This window comes from Camelus bactrianus, chromosome 9 (genome assembly GCF_048773025.1).
Source record: "Camelus bactrianus isolate YW-2024 breed Bactrian camel chromosome 9, ASM4877302v1, whole genome shotgun sequence".
Classification (NCBI taxonomy): domain Eukaryota; kingdom Metazoa; phylum Chordata; class Mammalia; order Artiodactyla; family Camelidae; genus Camelus; species Camelus bactrianus.
Genome location: NC_133547.1, coordinates 48,674,836 through 48,693,346, shown reverse-complemented (window position 1 = coordinate 48,693,346; position 18,511 = coordinate 48,674,836). Strand labels below are relative to the sequence as shown.

Genomic DNA, 18,511 nt, shown 5'->3' with positions numbered 1-18,511 from the left:
CACACACCCAGCTTGACTGGAGAGAAGCTGGATGGGGGTTCTCATGGAATATGTCTTGGAGGGGCAGCCACCTCAGAGAGAAGCTCTGAAACCTCCCAAGGAAAAGTGACCTGGAAGGACTTGCTTACTTCTGGACCTCAGCCTGTGCACAGACTCTCCTTTTGCAGTTCCAGGTCGTGGCCTTCGTATTGGCAGCCACCCTATACCCAGGGGACTCAGAGGAGGACTTCCTCCTCAAGCCTCTATGCGGGCTAAGGCCCTGTGTGCCTACAGAGATGGCTTCACGCCCTGCATGCCGGGGGTGGGGGGTGGGGGGTGGGGGTGGGGCGTGTGTGGGGTTAGGAGATAAATAGCTGGCATGAAAAGGCAGCCTGTGCCTTTCATTCACTCCCAACCTCTTCAAGCCAAGTTTCCAAATAACAGGGATGATAACTGCCCAGTGCAGCCCAAAGTCTGTTCTAAAGTTGTTTGGCAAGAAGCCACCTGACTATGACTTCTCTCTCCACAGAACGGCATGTACCAAGTCACATCACTGCCTTTTGGAGCGTGGGTGGATTAGCTGCTATTTAACACGATAGGCTGGGCCCCTTTCCAGTCTGCTCCGGCCCCTGCTCTGTACCTTCTCCGCGTATAACAGAGCCTCATTTCTTGGGAAGCTGAACTTGCTCAGATGAGATGGCAAAGGCCAGAGCAGGAAGCAACACCCTCCTCCTGACAGCCCCCCGAAAACAAAAAGTTCCCAGTGACTTTTGGAAACATGTAATATGCAACTCCCAGGAAAAGGGTATGCAGGCTGGGGAACTAAATATTTTCTTTGGCAGCAGGCACAAGGTACAGAATCCTTTCTCTGTGAAATACTCTAGCTTCTGCTGTGTATAGTCTATTTTAGCCCAGGAGTACAAAGGAGAAGAAAGCCTAAACTTCTGACAAGCATATAAATTTCTTGAACTTTTGTTGAAGACCAATGAAGTCATTGCAAGTGTCCAGACAGGAAGTAAGGCCTCCTGGATTCTACTTTCAACTTGACCATTCATTTGCTGTGTGTCCTTAGGTGAGTTAGTTTACCATTCTGGGCCTTAGTCTCCTTATCTTTAAAAGAAAGGGTTTATTCATTAGGGAAAGCTGGGTGAATGGTATATAGGAACTCTCTATACCATCTTTGCAACTCTTCTGTATGTCTAAAGTTATTTTAAAACAAAGGCTTTCTTAAGAAGTGAAGAGGGGATATAGATTATCTCCAAGATCCTCTCTAACTCTAACCGTGTTCTTATTTATCCTCCTTCAAGTGAAAGAAAGTCTCTTTCCAGCTATCTCATTATATATATGTATTAAAGCAGAATTTTGCCCCCCTCCTCCTACCGCAGACAAGATGCTACGTAGCCCCAACACAAACCTATTTTCTGCTTTTAACATATCCTATACCCTGGGCAAAAACTGAATTCTCCAAATACACATTAAAACCACTCCATCCGTATCCTCTTTGTTCCTGCAAACAAATAAATTCACCCAGTTGGGAAAAGCTGTTTCTGGCAGCCCATGCTTACAGAATCTCAGTTTTTCCCTAGCAACTGGGCTAATTATAACTCCAGCTACCTGGTAACAGCATTCGATTTTCCTGACATTGGCTGGTAGTTTTAAAGCCATCTCAGCTCTGCCGGCACCTCCTTTCCTGAGAAGGCATCAGAGGAGCTATGAGACGGGGAGAAGGGAAGCAACTGCCTAAGTCTGGGTGAGAGTAGCCCAAGGGGCTGCCCAGATTCACAGAACTGAAGAGCTGGGAGAGATGTGAGTGTCAATCCCAGTCCAGCCCACCCATTTTATATATAAAGAACGAGAGGCCCCCAAAAAGTGACTTGCCTTGGCCAGGAACCTGGTAGTCTTTTCCATTACCTTCCCTCAGCCCTCCCATCCCATCAATCACCAAGAGCTACAGGTATTTTACCTCCTCAATATTTCACACATTGGCTCCCTCCCCTCCATTCCTATTGCCCTGGCCCTTATTCAGGTCCTCACCATCTCCTGTTTGGCCTATCTCTTCTCCTGACTTCCTGCCTTATCTTCTTCAAATCCATCTTTCCCACCCACCAGAAGCAGTGTTTCCTAATGCTTAAAGCCCATCAGTGGCTCCTTATCCTCCTCCGGATAAAGTCTTCACTCTTTCAAATGGCACAAAGGATTATGCCCTGCCTACTCTTCAGCCTCATTCTATGCCTAGAACTTAAATCTAGCAACACAAAACCACTTAGACTTCTCCACACATACGATGTGGTTTCTTGTCTCTAAGCTCTTGCTTCTGGAAAAGGCTCTTTCTTTTCACCCCACCATCCACTGACTAATGCTTACTCCCCTTTGAAGACAAACTCAGGGGTCATCTCCTCAAGGAATCCTTTGTAGATTTTCCACCCATCTACTCTGTTCAGTTGGGTTAGAGATGCCTCATTTGAGTTCCCTTTATACTTTGTACAATCTCTATTCTTGCCTTCTACCATACTCTACCACTTGTGTCTTACTCATCTTTGAAGCCCCAAATTCCAGAGAGTACTTGGAATATAGTAGGAACCCAATTAATGTTTATTAATGAATGAGTGGATAAATCCAGATCTCCATGCTCTGTCCCTGCTTACCTTTGCAGTCATCTTACCACATCACAAGCCCGCGTTATCCCATGTTCTAGTCATACTGAAAGACCTGAAGTGCACCCAGCACACAATGCTTTTTCACCCTTTTGTGGCCTTGTAAATGCCACTTCTTCTGTCTGAAATGCTTTCCCATATTCTTTGTTCTGTTATTACTTTTTAAGATTCAATTCAAACTTCATATGCTTGGCAAAGCCTTTCCCGGTAGATTTCATTGTTCTCCTGAGTACTACAGAGCAATCTGTATATGCCTCTATGGAGCCCTTCTTACATTATTTTTATTTATTTGTTGATAACTCCACCAGCATCGAGCACAGTAGCTGGCATACAGTAGTCAAGAGATGTTTGAATTAATGAATGCATGTGTACAGACATGAGTCAATGAATGGCCAAAGTGATAATGCAGATGAGGTAAGCATTTGAGACAGGAATTTACAATGCCTATTTTTTCAACTGCATTAGACTTCTTTGATCAGTGTGTCAACCTGGATGTACATAACTAATAGGAAGAAGAAGTGGTTTTGTGATAAGTTCTTGTAGAAGTATAAATGATGGAGACACAGTTAAGGAGAAGGTTGAAAGTGGTTTAGACATTAAATCAGGTGCCAGGATTTAGTTTTAGATTTGTGTCCTAGTGATTGAAAGAAAAGATCTTAAGTATTCAAAAATTTCCTTGTCCCAACAGGTAAGAATTTTAAGCTATTTAAAAGCTCTTAAAAACCAGAAGAGTTGTGTTAGTCAAAACCAGGAAAAAAAGTTGGTTTTGATCAAGTATTTCACAAAATATTAAAGTAATTATGGTAGCTATAGGAAAGTTGCTTTAACAATTTAATGTGATTAAATACATGAAGTGGAAAATTTACCATTTTAACCATCTTTAAGTATATAGTTCAATGCCATTAAGTACATTCACATTGTTGTGCAACCATCCATCTCTAGAACTTTTCCCCAACTGACTCTGTATCCATTAAACACTAATTCCTCATCCTCCATGCCCCCCACAGCCTCTGGCAACCACCATTCTACTCTCTCTGAATTTGACTGCTCGAGGTACCTCATATAAGTGGAATCATATAATATCCATCCTTTTGAGACTGGTTTATTTCACTTAGTATAACGTCCGTAAAGTTCATCCATGTTGTAACATGTGTCAGAATTTCCTTCCTATTTAAGGCTGAATAATATTCTATTGTGTGTACATACCAACTTTGATTATCCATTCACCTGTCAATGGACACTTCCATTGTTTCTACCTTTTGGCTGTTGTGAGCAATATGGTATGAATGTGGGTGTAAATATGTCTGGTCAAGTCCCTGCTTTTACTTATTTTGGGTATATATGTAGAATCTGAATTACTAGATCATATAATAATTCTATGCTCAATTTTTTAAAGAATTGTCATACCGTTTTCCACTGTGGCGACACTGTTTTATATTCCCAACCAGCTATACACAGGGTTTCCAGTTGCTCCACATCCTGCCTAACATATGTTATTTTCTGGTTTTGTTTTGTTTTTTTTAATAGCCATCCTAATGGTGTGATGTTTAAAAAAATTTTGACCAAGGACACAAATATTGGTTACAACTATTTAATAAATGAAATCTTCCTACTTTCTTCCTACTTCTACTCCCAAAACGATGAGGAAATGCACAAGCATGCCTTCAAGGACGTCAGCAAGCTGAGAAGGAGGAGTTAGCACATACCATATGTGCAGACATGGACACACACAGACTATGTTCATACCAAGACTCCCACAGAACTGTTTAATAATAGCTTGGCCAATGTAGTCCTTATTTCTCTCCCTTTATTTACATTTCCCCCTTCCCTGCTATACACATTTCTTAAAGTTCACAGAAGTAAAACATAGGGGAAAAAATGTAGCAGCTAACTAAACAAGGTATCCAACTATAAAAGGAAAACAGAGTCAGGTCTGTTAAATACAAGAAGAAAACCATTCACTCTGCTACAGCAGCTGCAATAGTCACTGTAGACAGTAATCTGAGAAGGTGTACTCTCTAGCATGTGTCTCCAGGTATGCAGGACAGTTAATCATCCTTTACATTTATTTAACATCTAACACACTAAACGTGTTTACATAGAGGGAAGAGGGCAGGGCAGGAATTCATGCCTCTATTTTAGGAAACTAAAGCTCTAAGAAGTTAAGAGTCAGGCCAAGGATGTGCACTAGGAAAAGGCAGATTTAGATTTCAAGTTCTCTGATTGAGTCCAAAACTTACGTCCCTATATTTCGATATTCCTCAAAGATACTTTTCTTTCTGTAATAGCGTTCCATTGGTTCAAGTCAAGGTTCCTAAATCATGGAGCCTGATGGAATTCCTCCGAGACTTCAGTGAACTTTTGGGTGCTTAGCACACTAAGCAGCATGTATATTGTTACTCATCACATTTTCCAAAGCCTAAAGACATTAGGGTAGGGCTAAAGAAAATTAGTCATTGAGCAAAAGGAAATTTAATGAAAAGAGTAGATTTTATAAGTTCTCATCACAAGAAAAAAATTTTTTTGAACTATGTGGAATGATGGATGTTAGCCAGACTTACTGCAGTGATCATCTCACAATATACATATATCAAATCATTATGTTGTACACTTGAAACTACTATATTAATTATATCTCTATTAAAAGGAAATATAGGTCTTAAAAAATAAACTGAATTTAGAATCAGACCAAGCTTCCAGGTGTTAAACCAAGATGACAAAGAAGTTTGAAATATAACCAATCACAGTCATAATAATAATTTTTGTGAAAGTAAAGGACTTACCACTAAATAAGATATTTTATTTAAAAGGTAACATATCTAGCCTTTTTTTTTTTTTGAAGGAACATTTGTACTTGAGAGTAACGGTAACTTTGCTGCAATAGGGATACTTGGATTATACTATGTTATTTACATATGGGCAAACTAAAATAAAGAATTGAGACAAATAGGACAAACGGCCCCAAATCCACTACTGAGGAAGAAGAAACTGATTTGGAATAAAATATGGTCCAGACTGATTGTGTTCAGTAATTGGACTAACCTGGGTAATTTTGCCATCTCTCAATTTATCACAATGATGGCAAATATTTCCTGCGGATGTATTACCATGAGATAGGCACTGTGCTGATGTCAACTAATCAGCTCATTTGATCCTCCTCCAGACCCTATATTACAACACCCTCTTCAGCTCAGAGAAATTGAAGTTTTTGTCCAAGTTAACTTAGGTAGCAAGTGGTAGAAACAAGACACCATCTCAGGTCTGTCTGACTCATAAGAACTCTTAACTATTATGCCCAGTGACAGCAGAATAGCAGAAATAATGAAAATTTGGTAGGCAAGTAAAGTCAGTCCTCTGTTCACCCTGATTTTAAAAACTGAGCCGCAGAAACAAGCTATGTGTAAACTTCAAAGTTTGCTTAGGAAAACATCCAATCTCAAAGATGAGAAACCACAGCTCAAAAAAGTCAGTCATTTTAAGGGCCCAAAAACAATGGAACAACTCTTTCAACTCCTATCTAAAGGCCAAGTCCACTTTAACTTTCCTACATCAATTATGTCATATTTAAACATTGACTTTAGTCAGGATGATAATAACATTCAGTTTCTCCTGATGCTTTTATTATTGGATCTGGCCTTGTCAGACTTTAATTTCCATTCTTAGAATGGAATCTTAAATCTTTTAAAAAGCAAATCTTGAGCAGTAATAAGTTCACACAAGCTTAACAAGTGAGCAGTCATCATGTGGCAAAACACAGCGGATGGTGGTTTTGTGTGCTGTTCAGGAATCGGGTGTTTACTGTACAGACAGAGATTTCAGAAATTCCAGGGTTGGGCATATTTCTAGCGGCGGCACACTCGGCTATCATGAGAAGATGCAGGATTAGATAATCAACAACATCGAGGAAGTCAGCCAAGTTGCCACCCAGAAATTATTCACCAGAGCAGCTGCAGTTCAGAAATGCTAACAAGCCAGTCTCCCTGGGAGTGGGCCATGCTCAGCTGTAGACCACTTACAGTGTTTTCTCACTTTACTTTGCTCCAGAATCACAAGCTGTATGTGCTGCAATGGTTTCTCCCTTCCTTGTTTTATGTATTGTCTACCCCAAAACTGAACCTACAATTAATATCTGCTACCAAGAGGGGGCAGTGGTACCTAACTGTGTAGGTATATTCCCCAGTTGTTCTATGAGGAGGGTAAGTAGCTTCTTCCTGTGTTTAATTTACAAAAATTGAAGCCTAAAGGATAGTTTAACTTAAACATTCAACAAGAAATAAAGACAGACTCACAGAAACAATTCTTATGTATAACTGAATACTATTTTATCAATCTATACCTAAGTGTGAATCTTAACATTATTTCTGAATTCTCTGAACAGCTTGAAAGAGAGAAATCCTTAACTCCTTTTTTATTTACTTGCTTTGAAGCTGATACTTAAGTTTTTATATAACTCTCTCTCACAATTTCTCTTAAAATTAAACACCTTTATATCTTCCTTTACAATTAAGAATTATGTATACCTATTTTAGTCTCTCCCTCAGTCAGCTACACAAAGGAGGACTTGCCACTTGGAAAGAAAGAGACAGAACCCTCTCTCCAGTTCTTTTCTCCTGAAGTTTCCCTATTTCCCTTCTCTTTAGTCATCATGGTGAAATGCTTGATTGTCTTTCACTAAGACAGTAATTTTTCACTCTTTAAAAATATCTCAACGAAAATCTGCAGTAGTAAAAATATGTGAAATGATAAGATAATTACTATTCACAATAGATTTTTATTCCATGTATTTCACAAATGTCTGTTTTCTTTAAGAGAAGCATGCACATGAGCACCCAAGTTACTGCAGATTCTAACTTAGTTGGGTGTGATTTGATGCTTTTACTATATTTAAAGAAGAGTCCTTCCAACATGAAACAACAACAAAAAAATCAAGCTAAGTTTAGTCACAGAACAGGGCTCTGAATTCTTATCTGAACTACCTGACTTACCATGTGATGCACTGCCCATCACTCTCTGTGTCTCTTGGCCAACGTGGATGCTAATTAATCGTCCTGACCTTGTGGAGTCACAAAAGGACTAAGAAGGATGAATGTACAACACATTCATGGAAATATCTGAGGGTGAGGTTAAAAGAACCAAACCTCTTTCTCATTTTAAAATATCAGAGTAACTATTACTACTAGTAGGTATATAACTACTACCTTTCATATATGTACGATGCTATGAAGTTTAGAAAGTTCTTTGATATAAGTCTTCTTATTTAACCTTTCTGGCTGCTATTTATTCATACTCTCAACAAATAGTCTTCAGTGCCTATGGTGCTGTGCGTTATTCTTAATGCCAGTTCTACAGGGGCTGGAACAGGCTTAGAGAGGCTAAGTGACTCGCCCAGGTCCCTAATTGTCCAGGGCTCCTGACTTCTGGTTTGTTAATCCCTTGTCCTTCCAACAAAACAGGACTGCCCTGGTTTCTATCAATCCCTCATCACTATATAGTGTGATAAACTAATTTCAACCATAATGTTAATGATTGATAATGGCTTTATGTGTTCAGCTTCCCAAATAAGGGCATTTTTACCCAAAGCGGTTGGTGCCTCCCAAATAATCACAGCCAAATGGGATGAGTAATGTGAGAGGTGAGTGGGACAAAAACATGGAGAGAAGGGAAAGGAGGGAACAGTAGTTTGAGATTCCTCAAATCATATGATGCCAGTAGCTGCCTGACTACTCTGCATTTAAGACCAGGAAGAAACAGGGCCATTTCTACCTCCTGAGTGGGAATGGAGTCTAACAAGGGTTGTCACCTCTGCATGTGATGGTGTCCTGTAGCCCACTTCCCCCGCTCTGCCTCCATGCAACTCCTATGATCTTCTTAATCACATTTCTCCAGGAGAGTAACACTGCCCTCTCACACCCACCCAAAGTGTTCCCTGAAGAGCAGAGGGTGAGACAAAATGACTCAAACAGTCATTTGATTCAAGCTAAAAAAATTCCTTTCCTCAAATTATCTAAGCAATTGCCCCTTCATTCTGCCTTGCTTTGGAGTGAATGGGAAAACATCCCTCCCTCTGCACAATGAACAAATTCATTCACTATGCCTATGCCGAGGCAAATACTGCCACTCATGCTCCCCTCTACCATCCCTCTGAGTTACCCACCCTCACTTGGCAATGCCCTCCTTGACCCCTGGCAGCTCCATTAAGGCACACTTACTACAGAGACATGAAAGATGAAAGATGAGTCTGGGTCAATTCAGGGAAATACAAATTAAAACATGGAAGTCTAGGAAAGACAGAAAATAGGGCTAAGTCCCTCAGATTTAGCTGTTCATCTTGGTTGAATTTAACAGTGGTTTGGGTCTCATAGCCGCCAGTTTTTCCTCTGATCCAAGGTATTACCTAGCTGCCTGCAGTGCCACCTAAGCTTCTCGACAGGACAGGGCACACACAGATACTCATAATAAGTGTATAGTCCTCTGGTGTAAACAGCTGGAGATTTAGAATCTCTGATGAAGTCAGAAGCCATCAGCTCCAGGTCACTCAGGCCACTTCAGGTCCTGTTGCCCAGACACTAAGAAAGCCAAGGAAACCAACAATGTGGTAACCAGTTAGGAAGCTTAATCTTTGTAACCCCACTGTCCTTTTACCAAGGTGCTGTCTCATCTCACCCTCAACTCAGCCAATCCTCTCCGTCTGCCTTCCCCACCTCACTCACCCATCAATCAAGACAGCCCTCCCTTCCAGGGAAGCCGCCATTCCCACTCCCACCCCACCCAAGGCGAGCCGCTGCTGTTCCTTCCATCAGTACCCTTTTCTTCATTCTAAGGTGAACTATCTCTAAAGATGAAAATGCCTAAGATTCTATCATAAAAGCTCATCTGCATAATCATCTTCAAAAACAAACATGAATTTCTCAAGGAACAGAAGTGTCCTCAGACTGCCCTTTTCTCCGGAGCATCATTCCCTGCCCCAGTGAGCCGGACCTACGAGGGCCCTTCTGTAAGCAGAGGTGTGATTTGAAAACTACCTGCTCCAGTCACGTCCGGGGCTTGTTGAAAAATGCAGATTTCTAAGCTCCCCCTCCCTTACTAAATCAGACTCCTTGGGGGCGAGGCATGGAATCTGCCCTTTGCACCAGCTCCCAAGGTGACTGTTCTACACAGTTCCACTCCAGAGTTTGAGCTAATAGAATCCAGCTCCCTCTCTCTACAGAGTAGGAAAGCAGGAAAAACAGGCACAGAAGAGGGGAAATGGGCTTGTCCAAGGTCACCCGGCCTGGACCCCGCCTCCCTCGCTGACTGGCACAGCACAGCCCGCTCGGAACAGCGACGGAGCGACGGCGGGTCCCCCAGCAGCCCCGCCGGCCGGCGCCGCGGCCCCCAGCACTCACCCGCTTGTAGACGTCCTCCCGGCTGGCCTCATACTTCTGCTGCATGCGCTCCTCCAGGAAGTAGATGCGCAGCTTGAGGCTGAAGTTCTCCTTCTTCAGGTCATTGAGGTGCTGGGACAGAGTGCGATATCCATTAGACATGGTGGGCAACCCATGGGGAGGAGCATGCCCAGTCGCCCCCTCACCCCAGGAACGTGGTGCCGCTGCACCCGGGCATGAAGCGAGCCGGCTGCCACGCTGCCCAGGCTACGGCGACATGGCCCTGACGGCGGGCGCTCTCTCCCGGACGAGGGACTGGGCTCACTGCTCTGGGTGCCGGAGCGCAGCGCACTTTCCTTTTTTACCTCCGGAGATATTTGCGGAATCCCTGACAGAGGAACATGCTGCGTGAACTCAGACACAAGTGGTGTAACCCGACTCCAGGCTAGGACTCGGCCTTCACCCTCCCTGAGCCTCCCAGGCCCAACTGTAGGCAGTTACCAGTTTCTTGGAAAAGAGAAGGGGGCTGACTCCCAGAAGTTTCCAGGAGATGGAGAATGGGAGTAATTCAAGGTGATGGTGGGGTTGCCAAAAAGAGAAGGAAATGACGGTGTCTGTGTGTGTATGTAAGCTCCTGGTGGCTGATTTACACAACAAAACCAAAGGAATCTGGCCAGAAGAGAGAAATAAGGTTGCTACAGAGAAAAGCATAGACAAAATGGTGCCCAGGTGTCAACTATCCCCTTTCTGTCAGGTGCAAATCTTTGAGCAACTAACCAGAGAGGGCTCTAATTTCCTTAGATGATCCAATAGCTCACCTCTAATCAGGTCCTTCCCAGTTTTTCTCCCTAGACCTTTCAAGCCCTGAGGCAGTTAAATAAATGACCTTTATTACCATGTCCCTTCCCTCCCCTCATACACACCAGCACCACCTCCAAAGAAAGAGCCAATCTTCTAGTTGGGTGGAATCTTCGCAAACTCTTGTTTACCAGTTACACAAGCTCAAAGAGGCAAAGTCAAGGCTCCTCCCTCTCAGGAATGAGGAGAAAAAAGAGGGTGGGAGGTGAGGGAGGGAGGCGTCAGCCTGGAGCCCAGAGATTTCACCCAGTTACTAGTTCTTAACTCTGGCACCTGCCAAGTGGAGCCAGGCACTCATCACCAGATCCTGCTCGTGAAGCAATTTAAGATCCTTGAATGACAGCTGCAACATTAGCAGGAAGTATTATTTATACCACACCACACGGGACACTGAAGGTGACTGGGACACAACCCCACAGCACAGATACCAAACACAGGTCTCAGTTGCAGTAATACCAGGTTGAAAAAAAATTCATATTAACATCCAATATAAAGGAAAGAAAGTTTATACTTAATTCAAGTACTCACTTCCTCCGCAACCTGCCAGCTCTTCACTCTTCTAATTCTTTCTTAATTCTTCATAACAATTCCAATAAACATTCCCTTTTGTACCCATGTTGGGCATGTGACATACAAAGATGAAGATAGTCTCAACCCTCCAAGAGCGAGGTGGCCATACAAATACAGGTGTGTGTGTTTTGCGCTATAGTCCTCCAGCCATGTTATTCAAACTGCTTACATTTTAAATTGCAACCTAGAATGTATGCACGTGCACGCACAGACACAAAACTGACGTACAAGTTCCACACAGTCATGTTAACCTATGCACAATGCACTCTGATACGTTCTGTTCCATTTCTCTTTCTGGGAGTGACCCACTCACTGAATTGATTTCATGACCCACTAATTAGTTTTGTCGTAAAGTCTGAAAAACACTGAATCTGTGGGAACCCAGAAGAGTGATTTAACTCTTACCGGGGTGGTGAGAGAAAGAAAGCGTCAACTAGGAGTTGCACTTGGCACTTTGCTTTGGAAGACAGAAAAGTTTTGAGTGAATAAAGTGGCCTCAGGAGGGCATTATTAGAACAGGGCATTCTCTCTGATAGGTTGGGATTATAAATAGGCAACACATCTCTTACCATATACTATCGGTAACATAAAGCAACGTATTCCTCATTTAAAAAAAAAATACACATTTAAAAGGCACTGAGCTGTTTTCCTTAAATCTGTGCTCTTAGAATGTATGTGCTGCCGAAGTGAGCACCTGTGCTCTTAGAATAAGTGAATGCCATCCAGGCTTAGTTAGAAACAGTGAGGGAGAGAAAAGTCTAAATTAGAACTGAAGAAGATCCTTTTCTGGTCCCAGCTCTGTTACTAAATAGCTGTATGACCTTGGGAGTGCACTTCTCCAGAGGCCTAACTGTCCTCATTTATAAAATGAAGTGGTTGGAAACTAGGTGATTTTAAGGACCTTTCCAGGTCTAAGCTCCTAGAGGAATAACCTAGTTATTCTTACCTCCATTTTGCACAGGGGGAACCAGGTGCCAGATTCTAGCTTAGAGTTTAATCATGCTTTTGATGCCTACTTGGATTCTTTCATCATGTAAGATAACTTAATAGAAGTTTTATGGGAAGTGAAATGACATATGAATGCAGGTTTTCTCATCCAACCTAGATATTGCTTTCTCTAGGTATTTCAGCACATGAATGCCTGTTTCCTCTCATGCCCTATGATCCCTTCATCCCTGCCTCTCTGGCTTCTTCTCTGTTATTTGCTGGCTCTTTAAAGCGAGTGCTTAAGTGATGATTAGTCCTTAGCCTTCTGATTCTTTTCTCTTTATACTTTCTCTTTCAGAGTTTGTCCACTTTTAGGGCAATCACTTTTGCCTCCCAAACAATCCCCAAATCTCCAACTGAGTTCTCTTACACAAAACCTAGCCCTACGTGTCCATCTCTTTGCGAGACAGCTCAACTTGAATGTGCTGTTCTCACAACAAACCTCATAGCAAACTCTTTGGCTACAGTTATCTATCACGTCTTCCAGAATTCATCCAGTCATCTCTTCTCAGTATTATAGATTTTAAAAAAACAGCATTATTTTGAAAGCATTATTTTCAAACTCAATCTTATCCTGTCATCTCCCTTCCTTAAAACCCTTCACAGGCATCTCTTCACTCTTAGAATAAAAGAAAAACCCATCACACCTTCTCAAGACACCCCACCTTTTTTTTTCCCCAAGTTCTTTTTTCAAGTTTAAATTTCACCTAAAGCCTCCCCTGCCACACCAGACTGGAAAGACTTCTTCTTCTTTTGATCTCCTAAGGCAAGTATTAACATTTGGCAGATGTTCATCTTCTCCCTCGTGGTACTGCTTTTCTCTTGTCCTGCAGGGTTACGTACACCTTTAAGAGCTATTAACTCTTCATGTGTTTATATCGCTCCGACTAGTGTAAGCCACCCAAGGGCCAATAATTTCAATGTCTATCTATAGTCCTTCAGCTCCCAAAGCAGCCAAGAAGACCTCTCCAGTCAACTCATCCCATTGTGCAGTTTACAGTCACCTCAGTCAGACTCGAGTGTTTTGAGGACAGGCAAGGCATATTTGGTGTCTTTGTATTCTCACTGCACAACGTTTAGGAAGCACTTCCTAAATATTTGTTGAATTAATGAGTAGATTAGTATTGCATGTATTTCATCTTTTGCTGACGTGATGTGTTAAATATGGGCTAGCTGGTATTACTCTCAATAACCTTCCAATAATATAGAAAGGTTTGTTTTAATAGTCCCAAAGAAGCCACATCTGCTAGAATGGCTACTATAGAAAAATGATGTTTTGTTCACTTAAATTTCCAAGTTTATATGACCATTTTGACCTTTCTCCAAAACTCCAATCTGTATCTAACTTCCTAGTAGAAATCTCCTCTCAAACACAGATATCTCATACTTGTGGTATATTAGACTGAGTCCCTGATCTTTCCCAGGACGAATGCTCCTTCCCCATTGGACCCCACTTCACTTTGTAACCTCTCAATATTTGCAGTTGCTTGGGCCCAAACCTTTGAGTTATTCTTGGCCTTTCTTCTACACATCATTTCAACTGTCTATAAATCTTATTATTTCTACTTTCAACTCATATAGACTCTGTCTACCACCACTTCCACTGGAACCTCCGCCACTCAGGCCCAAGATACTGTGCTCTCTCCACTAAATTATTTGAAGAGCCACTTAACTGGTCTCCTGCTCTCAACCTTGGTCCCCAGTAGTGGATTCTTAGCACAGCAGCCACAGTGAAACTTAACATATGTCAGATTACTCCTCTGCTGGAAACGCCCAATGGCTTCCCAACTAACTGAGGGAGAAAAGCTAAACTGTCCCATTAGCCCATAGCCCATAAGGCCCAAGGCCCAGCATAATCTGGAGCCTCTCCCTTTGCCCTCTCTTTTGTTATTTTTTCCTACTACTCCCCCCTACACTCTGCTCTAACCACGCTGTTTCTTTTTACTGTTTCTCAAAAATAGCAGCACCCCCTCCCAGGGCCTTTGAGCCTACTGACGTTCTGAACGTAGGCTCTTTCTTTAGTTATGTGCATGATTCTCTTCCTCACCTTCAAGTCTTTCATCACATGTCACTTCCTCAGTGAGGTGACTGCCCTGTATAAAACTGTAACTCACCCTATGCATTCCAAATCTCCCTTCATTGTTTTTTTTTTATCCCATAGCACTATATTCTAAAATATTATATTTACATATTCATTCTGTTTCTTGTCCATCTCTCCCCCACTAGCATGTGAACTCTACAAGAAAGTCACAGCGTTGGTCTGCTTTGTTCACTGCTGTATCAACAGTACCCAGATTGCTGCCCAGCATATAGTAGGTGCTCAATAAATACTTGTTGAATAAAAGAATGGATGAATAACTGACCTGCTGACTTTGACCTCAGTGGATTTAATTGCAATAGCTCTTGTAGGATGAAGAGCGTATCTGAAGGTAATTTTATAAGTAAAACAAATTACTCTAACAGGCTAATTTTAATACATAAATGCAGAATCTGAACTTTGTACAAAAGGGAGTATTATATGACAAATAACAATCAAAGGGCAGTATAAACTGCATAAATAGTAAAAAGCTAGAGACATTAGGAAAGAGGCTACCAGAGAAGGTTCCACAGAGAACTGACATTTTAGCTCTCCCTTAAGGATGCATCAAGTTTGTACAGGCTTGGGGGAGAATACAAGGCAATGCAGAAGGTGCAGAGAGCCAGCTGTACTAAAACAAAGGGCACGCACTGTCCTGTAACAGGGGCACAGAGAGGATAGAAAGGGAAGAACCATTTTAGGAAGATACTGCAAGTCAGGGTGAGAAGCCTGAGTTTGTTCCTTTAGGCAAACCCTGGCTCTCAGCTCAGACAAAAGGTGAGGAGAAAGGCAGGGAGGGAGGGCCAGGAATGGTCACTGGGAAGATTGTTCATTTGCTTATTGTTTATGTTTTGTTTTTCTTGTTTGTGTTTTGTAGCTTTAATAAACAAAAATGCACATACCTGGGCTGCACACTAGACCTGCTAAATCAGGGCCTCTCAGGGCTTGGGATGAGCTCAGCACTGCTCAGGAAATAAGCACTGCAGGTTCTTAAGCAAGGGGCCATGCTTCTATCTTTGTTCTTCCTTTCCTAACAGCACATCGAAATCTTTACTACTCTTCTCTCAAAACATTTTTTCCAAACATTAATGGCTACCCCCTGCTCTTTCCTTATTTTCTTCTTCCCGCCGCTTCTTAATGTATTAGTCCAGACTGGAAAGAAGACCTCAGTAAGAACTCAATCAATGCCAGCAATAGCAGGAGGATTACAGCCCAGCTGTTGTGTGTCACGCCCCATTAACATAACCAACTGTCAAGTCAGCCTTCAAAAAAGACTGCTTCACATTCGCTTAATCATATTCAGACCCCCCAGATAGTTCTTATAATGGAAATGCTTGAAAACATACTAATCTCTTACCAATCCCTCTTCTAAAAATAAAGTTCCCTGCCACTAAAAACGATTAATCATCTTAATTGACACTTTTTTCCAAATATAATAAAACTTCTGCAACAGTGCAATTCCACTGTGATATCTGTGATAATTCATATTTTTACATTTTGTGAAAATAAAAATATTCTTAAATAATATAGTAAGCAGAGGAAAAGGAGAAGAGTGTTTTAAGTAACCTTTGACACTTAACTATCCACTTACAAATTGGCAGTCAATATTACCTCTATTACACATATTTACCTAGGTGGGGTAGCACATATTTGTGCAAAAAGCAATAGCTTTTGGACCAGGGAGATTTCAGATCAAATCTCAGCTCTGCTATTTTCGAATTGTGTGACTTTAGGAAAAATACTTAATAGTAATTAACTACAGGAAAGGAGTCAGGAGATTGGGATCCAGGTAGACTATTAAGAGTGTTACAATTGTATCTCTAGTATGAACTACTGTTTTTCAATTTGAGGCAAATAGAGTGAAAATAGTATGTGTTAAAATTTAGATACTGGATATATGGACAAATGTTTTACTTGTTCTTTGTATATTCTTGTTGTCTATGAAATAGTTTATTATTTTAAAGGGAATAAAACTAGGAATTACAGGAAAGCAACTATTAAATAGATATAAGAATAAATTCTTGGGGGTAGAGTGTATAGCTCAGTGGTGGAGTGGGTGCTTGGCGTGCATGAGGTCCTGAGTTCAATCCCCAGTACCTCTATTGAGGGGAAAAAAAAAACCGAATAGATTCTTTAGTAGAATCAGATGTAATGAATTTATTACCACACTCTATCCATACATCATACATCAAATATTTATTTAGCACTTATATTATGAGAGATAGGAAATTTTGACTGAAACTAAAGACTATTTGTCAGGGATATTATTTAAAATCTTCAGACATCAGCTAGGAGTTCTAGAGAATTTTCAGGGTCCATAGCCATCCTCAGAGTCTATGTTTGAAATATATTTTCTCATAGAAACAATATTACCAAAGGCAGTACCAATGAGAGCTCTATCACTTTTTGAGGACTCTCAGAGCACCACTCCAGCTCTCTTATAGTAGATGCCTAAAAGGTAGCAGGAGTCTACCTGTTCAGATTGAGAGCTCTGGTTGCCTCGTGCAGGAAGAGGAAGTGGAGATTAGTGAGCATAAGGAACATGGTACTTCCAAGACAAATCAGCAACAATGACCGGGACCTAAGAATGATCTTCCGCAGACTTTGCTGTCATATTTTCAAAACAGCCCTTTGGGAAAGGCACACCCACGGCTGGAGAACACTTCCTGTCCTTTGGCACCCAGTGGAATCCAACAGGAACTCAACTTGGTTTGGATAGGAGGACAGGGGTAGACAGGAAGGGATGGGGCAGGGAGAAGGAGGAGGATCATTTGTTTCACGTATAAATATTTTATTGATAATACACCTATATGTCTGGGAGTCCCTATGCTTTTCTGATTAAAATCTAAGTTGAATACAAAAGTTTGATTACTGGCTGTTTTGAATTACTTAGACTTGTATTACAAAATTAAATAGAATAATGACACTATCTTCACAACAACAATCACTTGCACAGTAGTTGACAATGTATAAAGCACTTCTATATATGTATTATTTCATTTTATCTTCATTATGACACTGTGAAGTAAGCAGATTAGAAATCATTATCCCCATTTTACTCTCCAGGAAAGCGAGACATCAAGAGGTTAGCTGACTTGCTCATCTAGAAAGTGGAGCACAGACTACAGGTTCCAACAGTCTGACCTCTATTTCATACTCATCAGGATTTTAATTATGACACTAAATGACCCCTGTGAATCTAGGATTCCCTTGTGAATAATAAGGTATTTCTGCTGCCACCTCAGGTCCCTGCATCTTTTCAAAAGTATTCTTCCTTGTGACCTTAGAGGATCTGACCACTTGAACCTACATAAAACATGGTTTTCTCCATTGTCAAGATGAATAAACCAAAGCTAGTCCTCAAAAGATTAAACATAAGGTTATTATGTGACCAAATATGACCCAGCAACTCCACTCCTGGGTATATACCCAAGAGAAATGAAACATATGTCCACACACAGTCTTGTGTATGAATGTTCACAGAAGCATCATTCACAAGAGTCAAAAAGGAGAAACATCCCAAATATCCAAAAACAGAAGAATAAATATACAAAGTTTAGTATATCCGTACAATAGAGTATTACTCAGCTATAAAAAGGATAAAGTACTACAACATGGATGAACCTTGGAAACATTATATAACATGAAACAAGGCAGGCATAGAAAGTCATATATTGTATGATTCTATTTATATACAATTTTCAGACTAGGCAAATCCTAGAGAAAGCAGATGAGTGATTTCCACGGCCTGGGGGAAAAAGGAATGGGAAGTGACTACTAATGGGTATGATGGTTTTCTGGGTGTAATGAAAATGTCCTGGAACTAGAGAGTGGTAATTGTTGAATGAGTCACTGGAAATACTAAAACCATGGAATTGTATACTTTAAAAGGGTGAATTTCACAGTATGTAAATTACATTTTAATAATGCTGTTACTTTAAAAAGAAAAAAACCAAAGCTGTGAAATCAAGTCCAGTACTTTGCTTTTACAAAGGATTTTTTATAATAAAGTTTCAGTTCAA

General features: G+C 41.2%; 1 protein-coding gene across 14 annotated transcripts in view; it reads right to left on the bottom strand.

Annotated features, from left to right (window-relative positions):
- PDE4DIP (phosphodiesterase 4D interacting protein) overlaps positions 1-18,511 on the bottom strand; it is a 169,105-nt gene that overhangs the window by 120,830 nt on the left and 29,764 nt on the right. For 11 of the 14 annotated variants that reach the window (XM_074370303.1, XM_074370308.1, XM_074370304.1 and 8 more), the window contains exon 4: positions 10,019-10,129. In XM_074370303.1, the coding sequence (XP_074226404.1) occupies positions 10,019-10,129 (111 nt within the window). The other 3 variants (XM_074370305.1, XM_074370309.1, XM_074370307.1) reach the window with 3 other exon arrangements.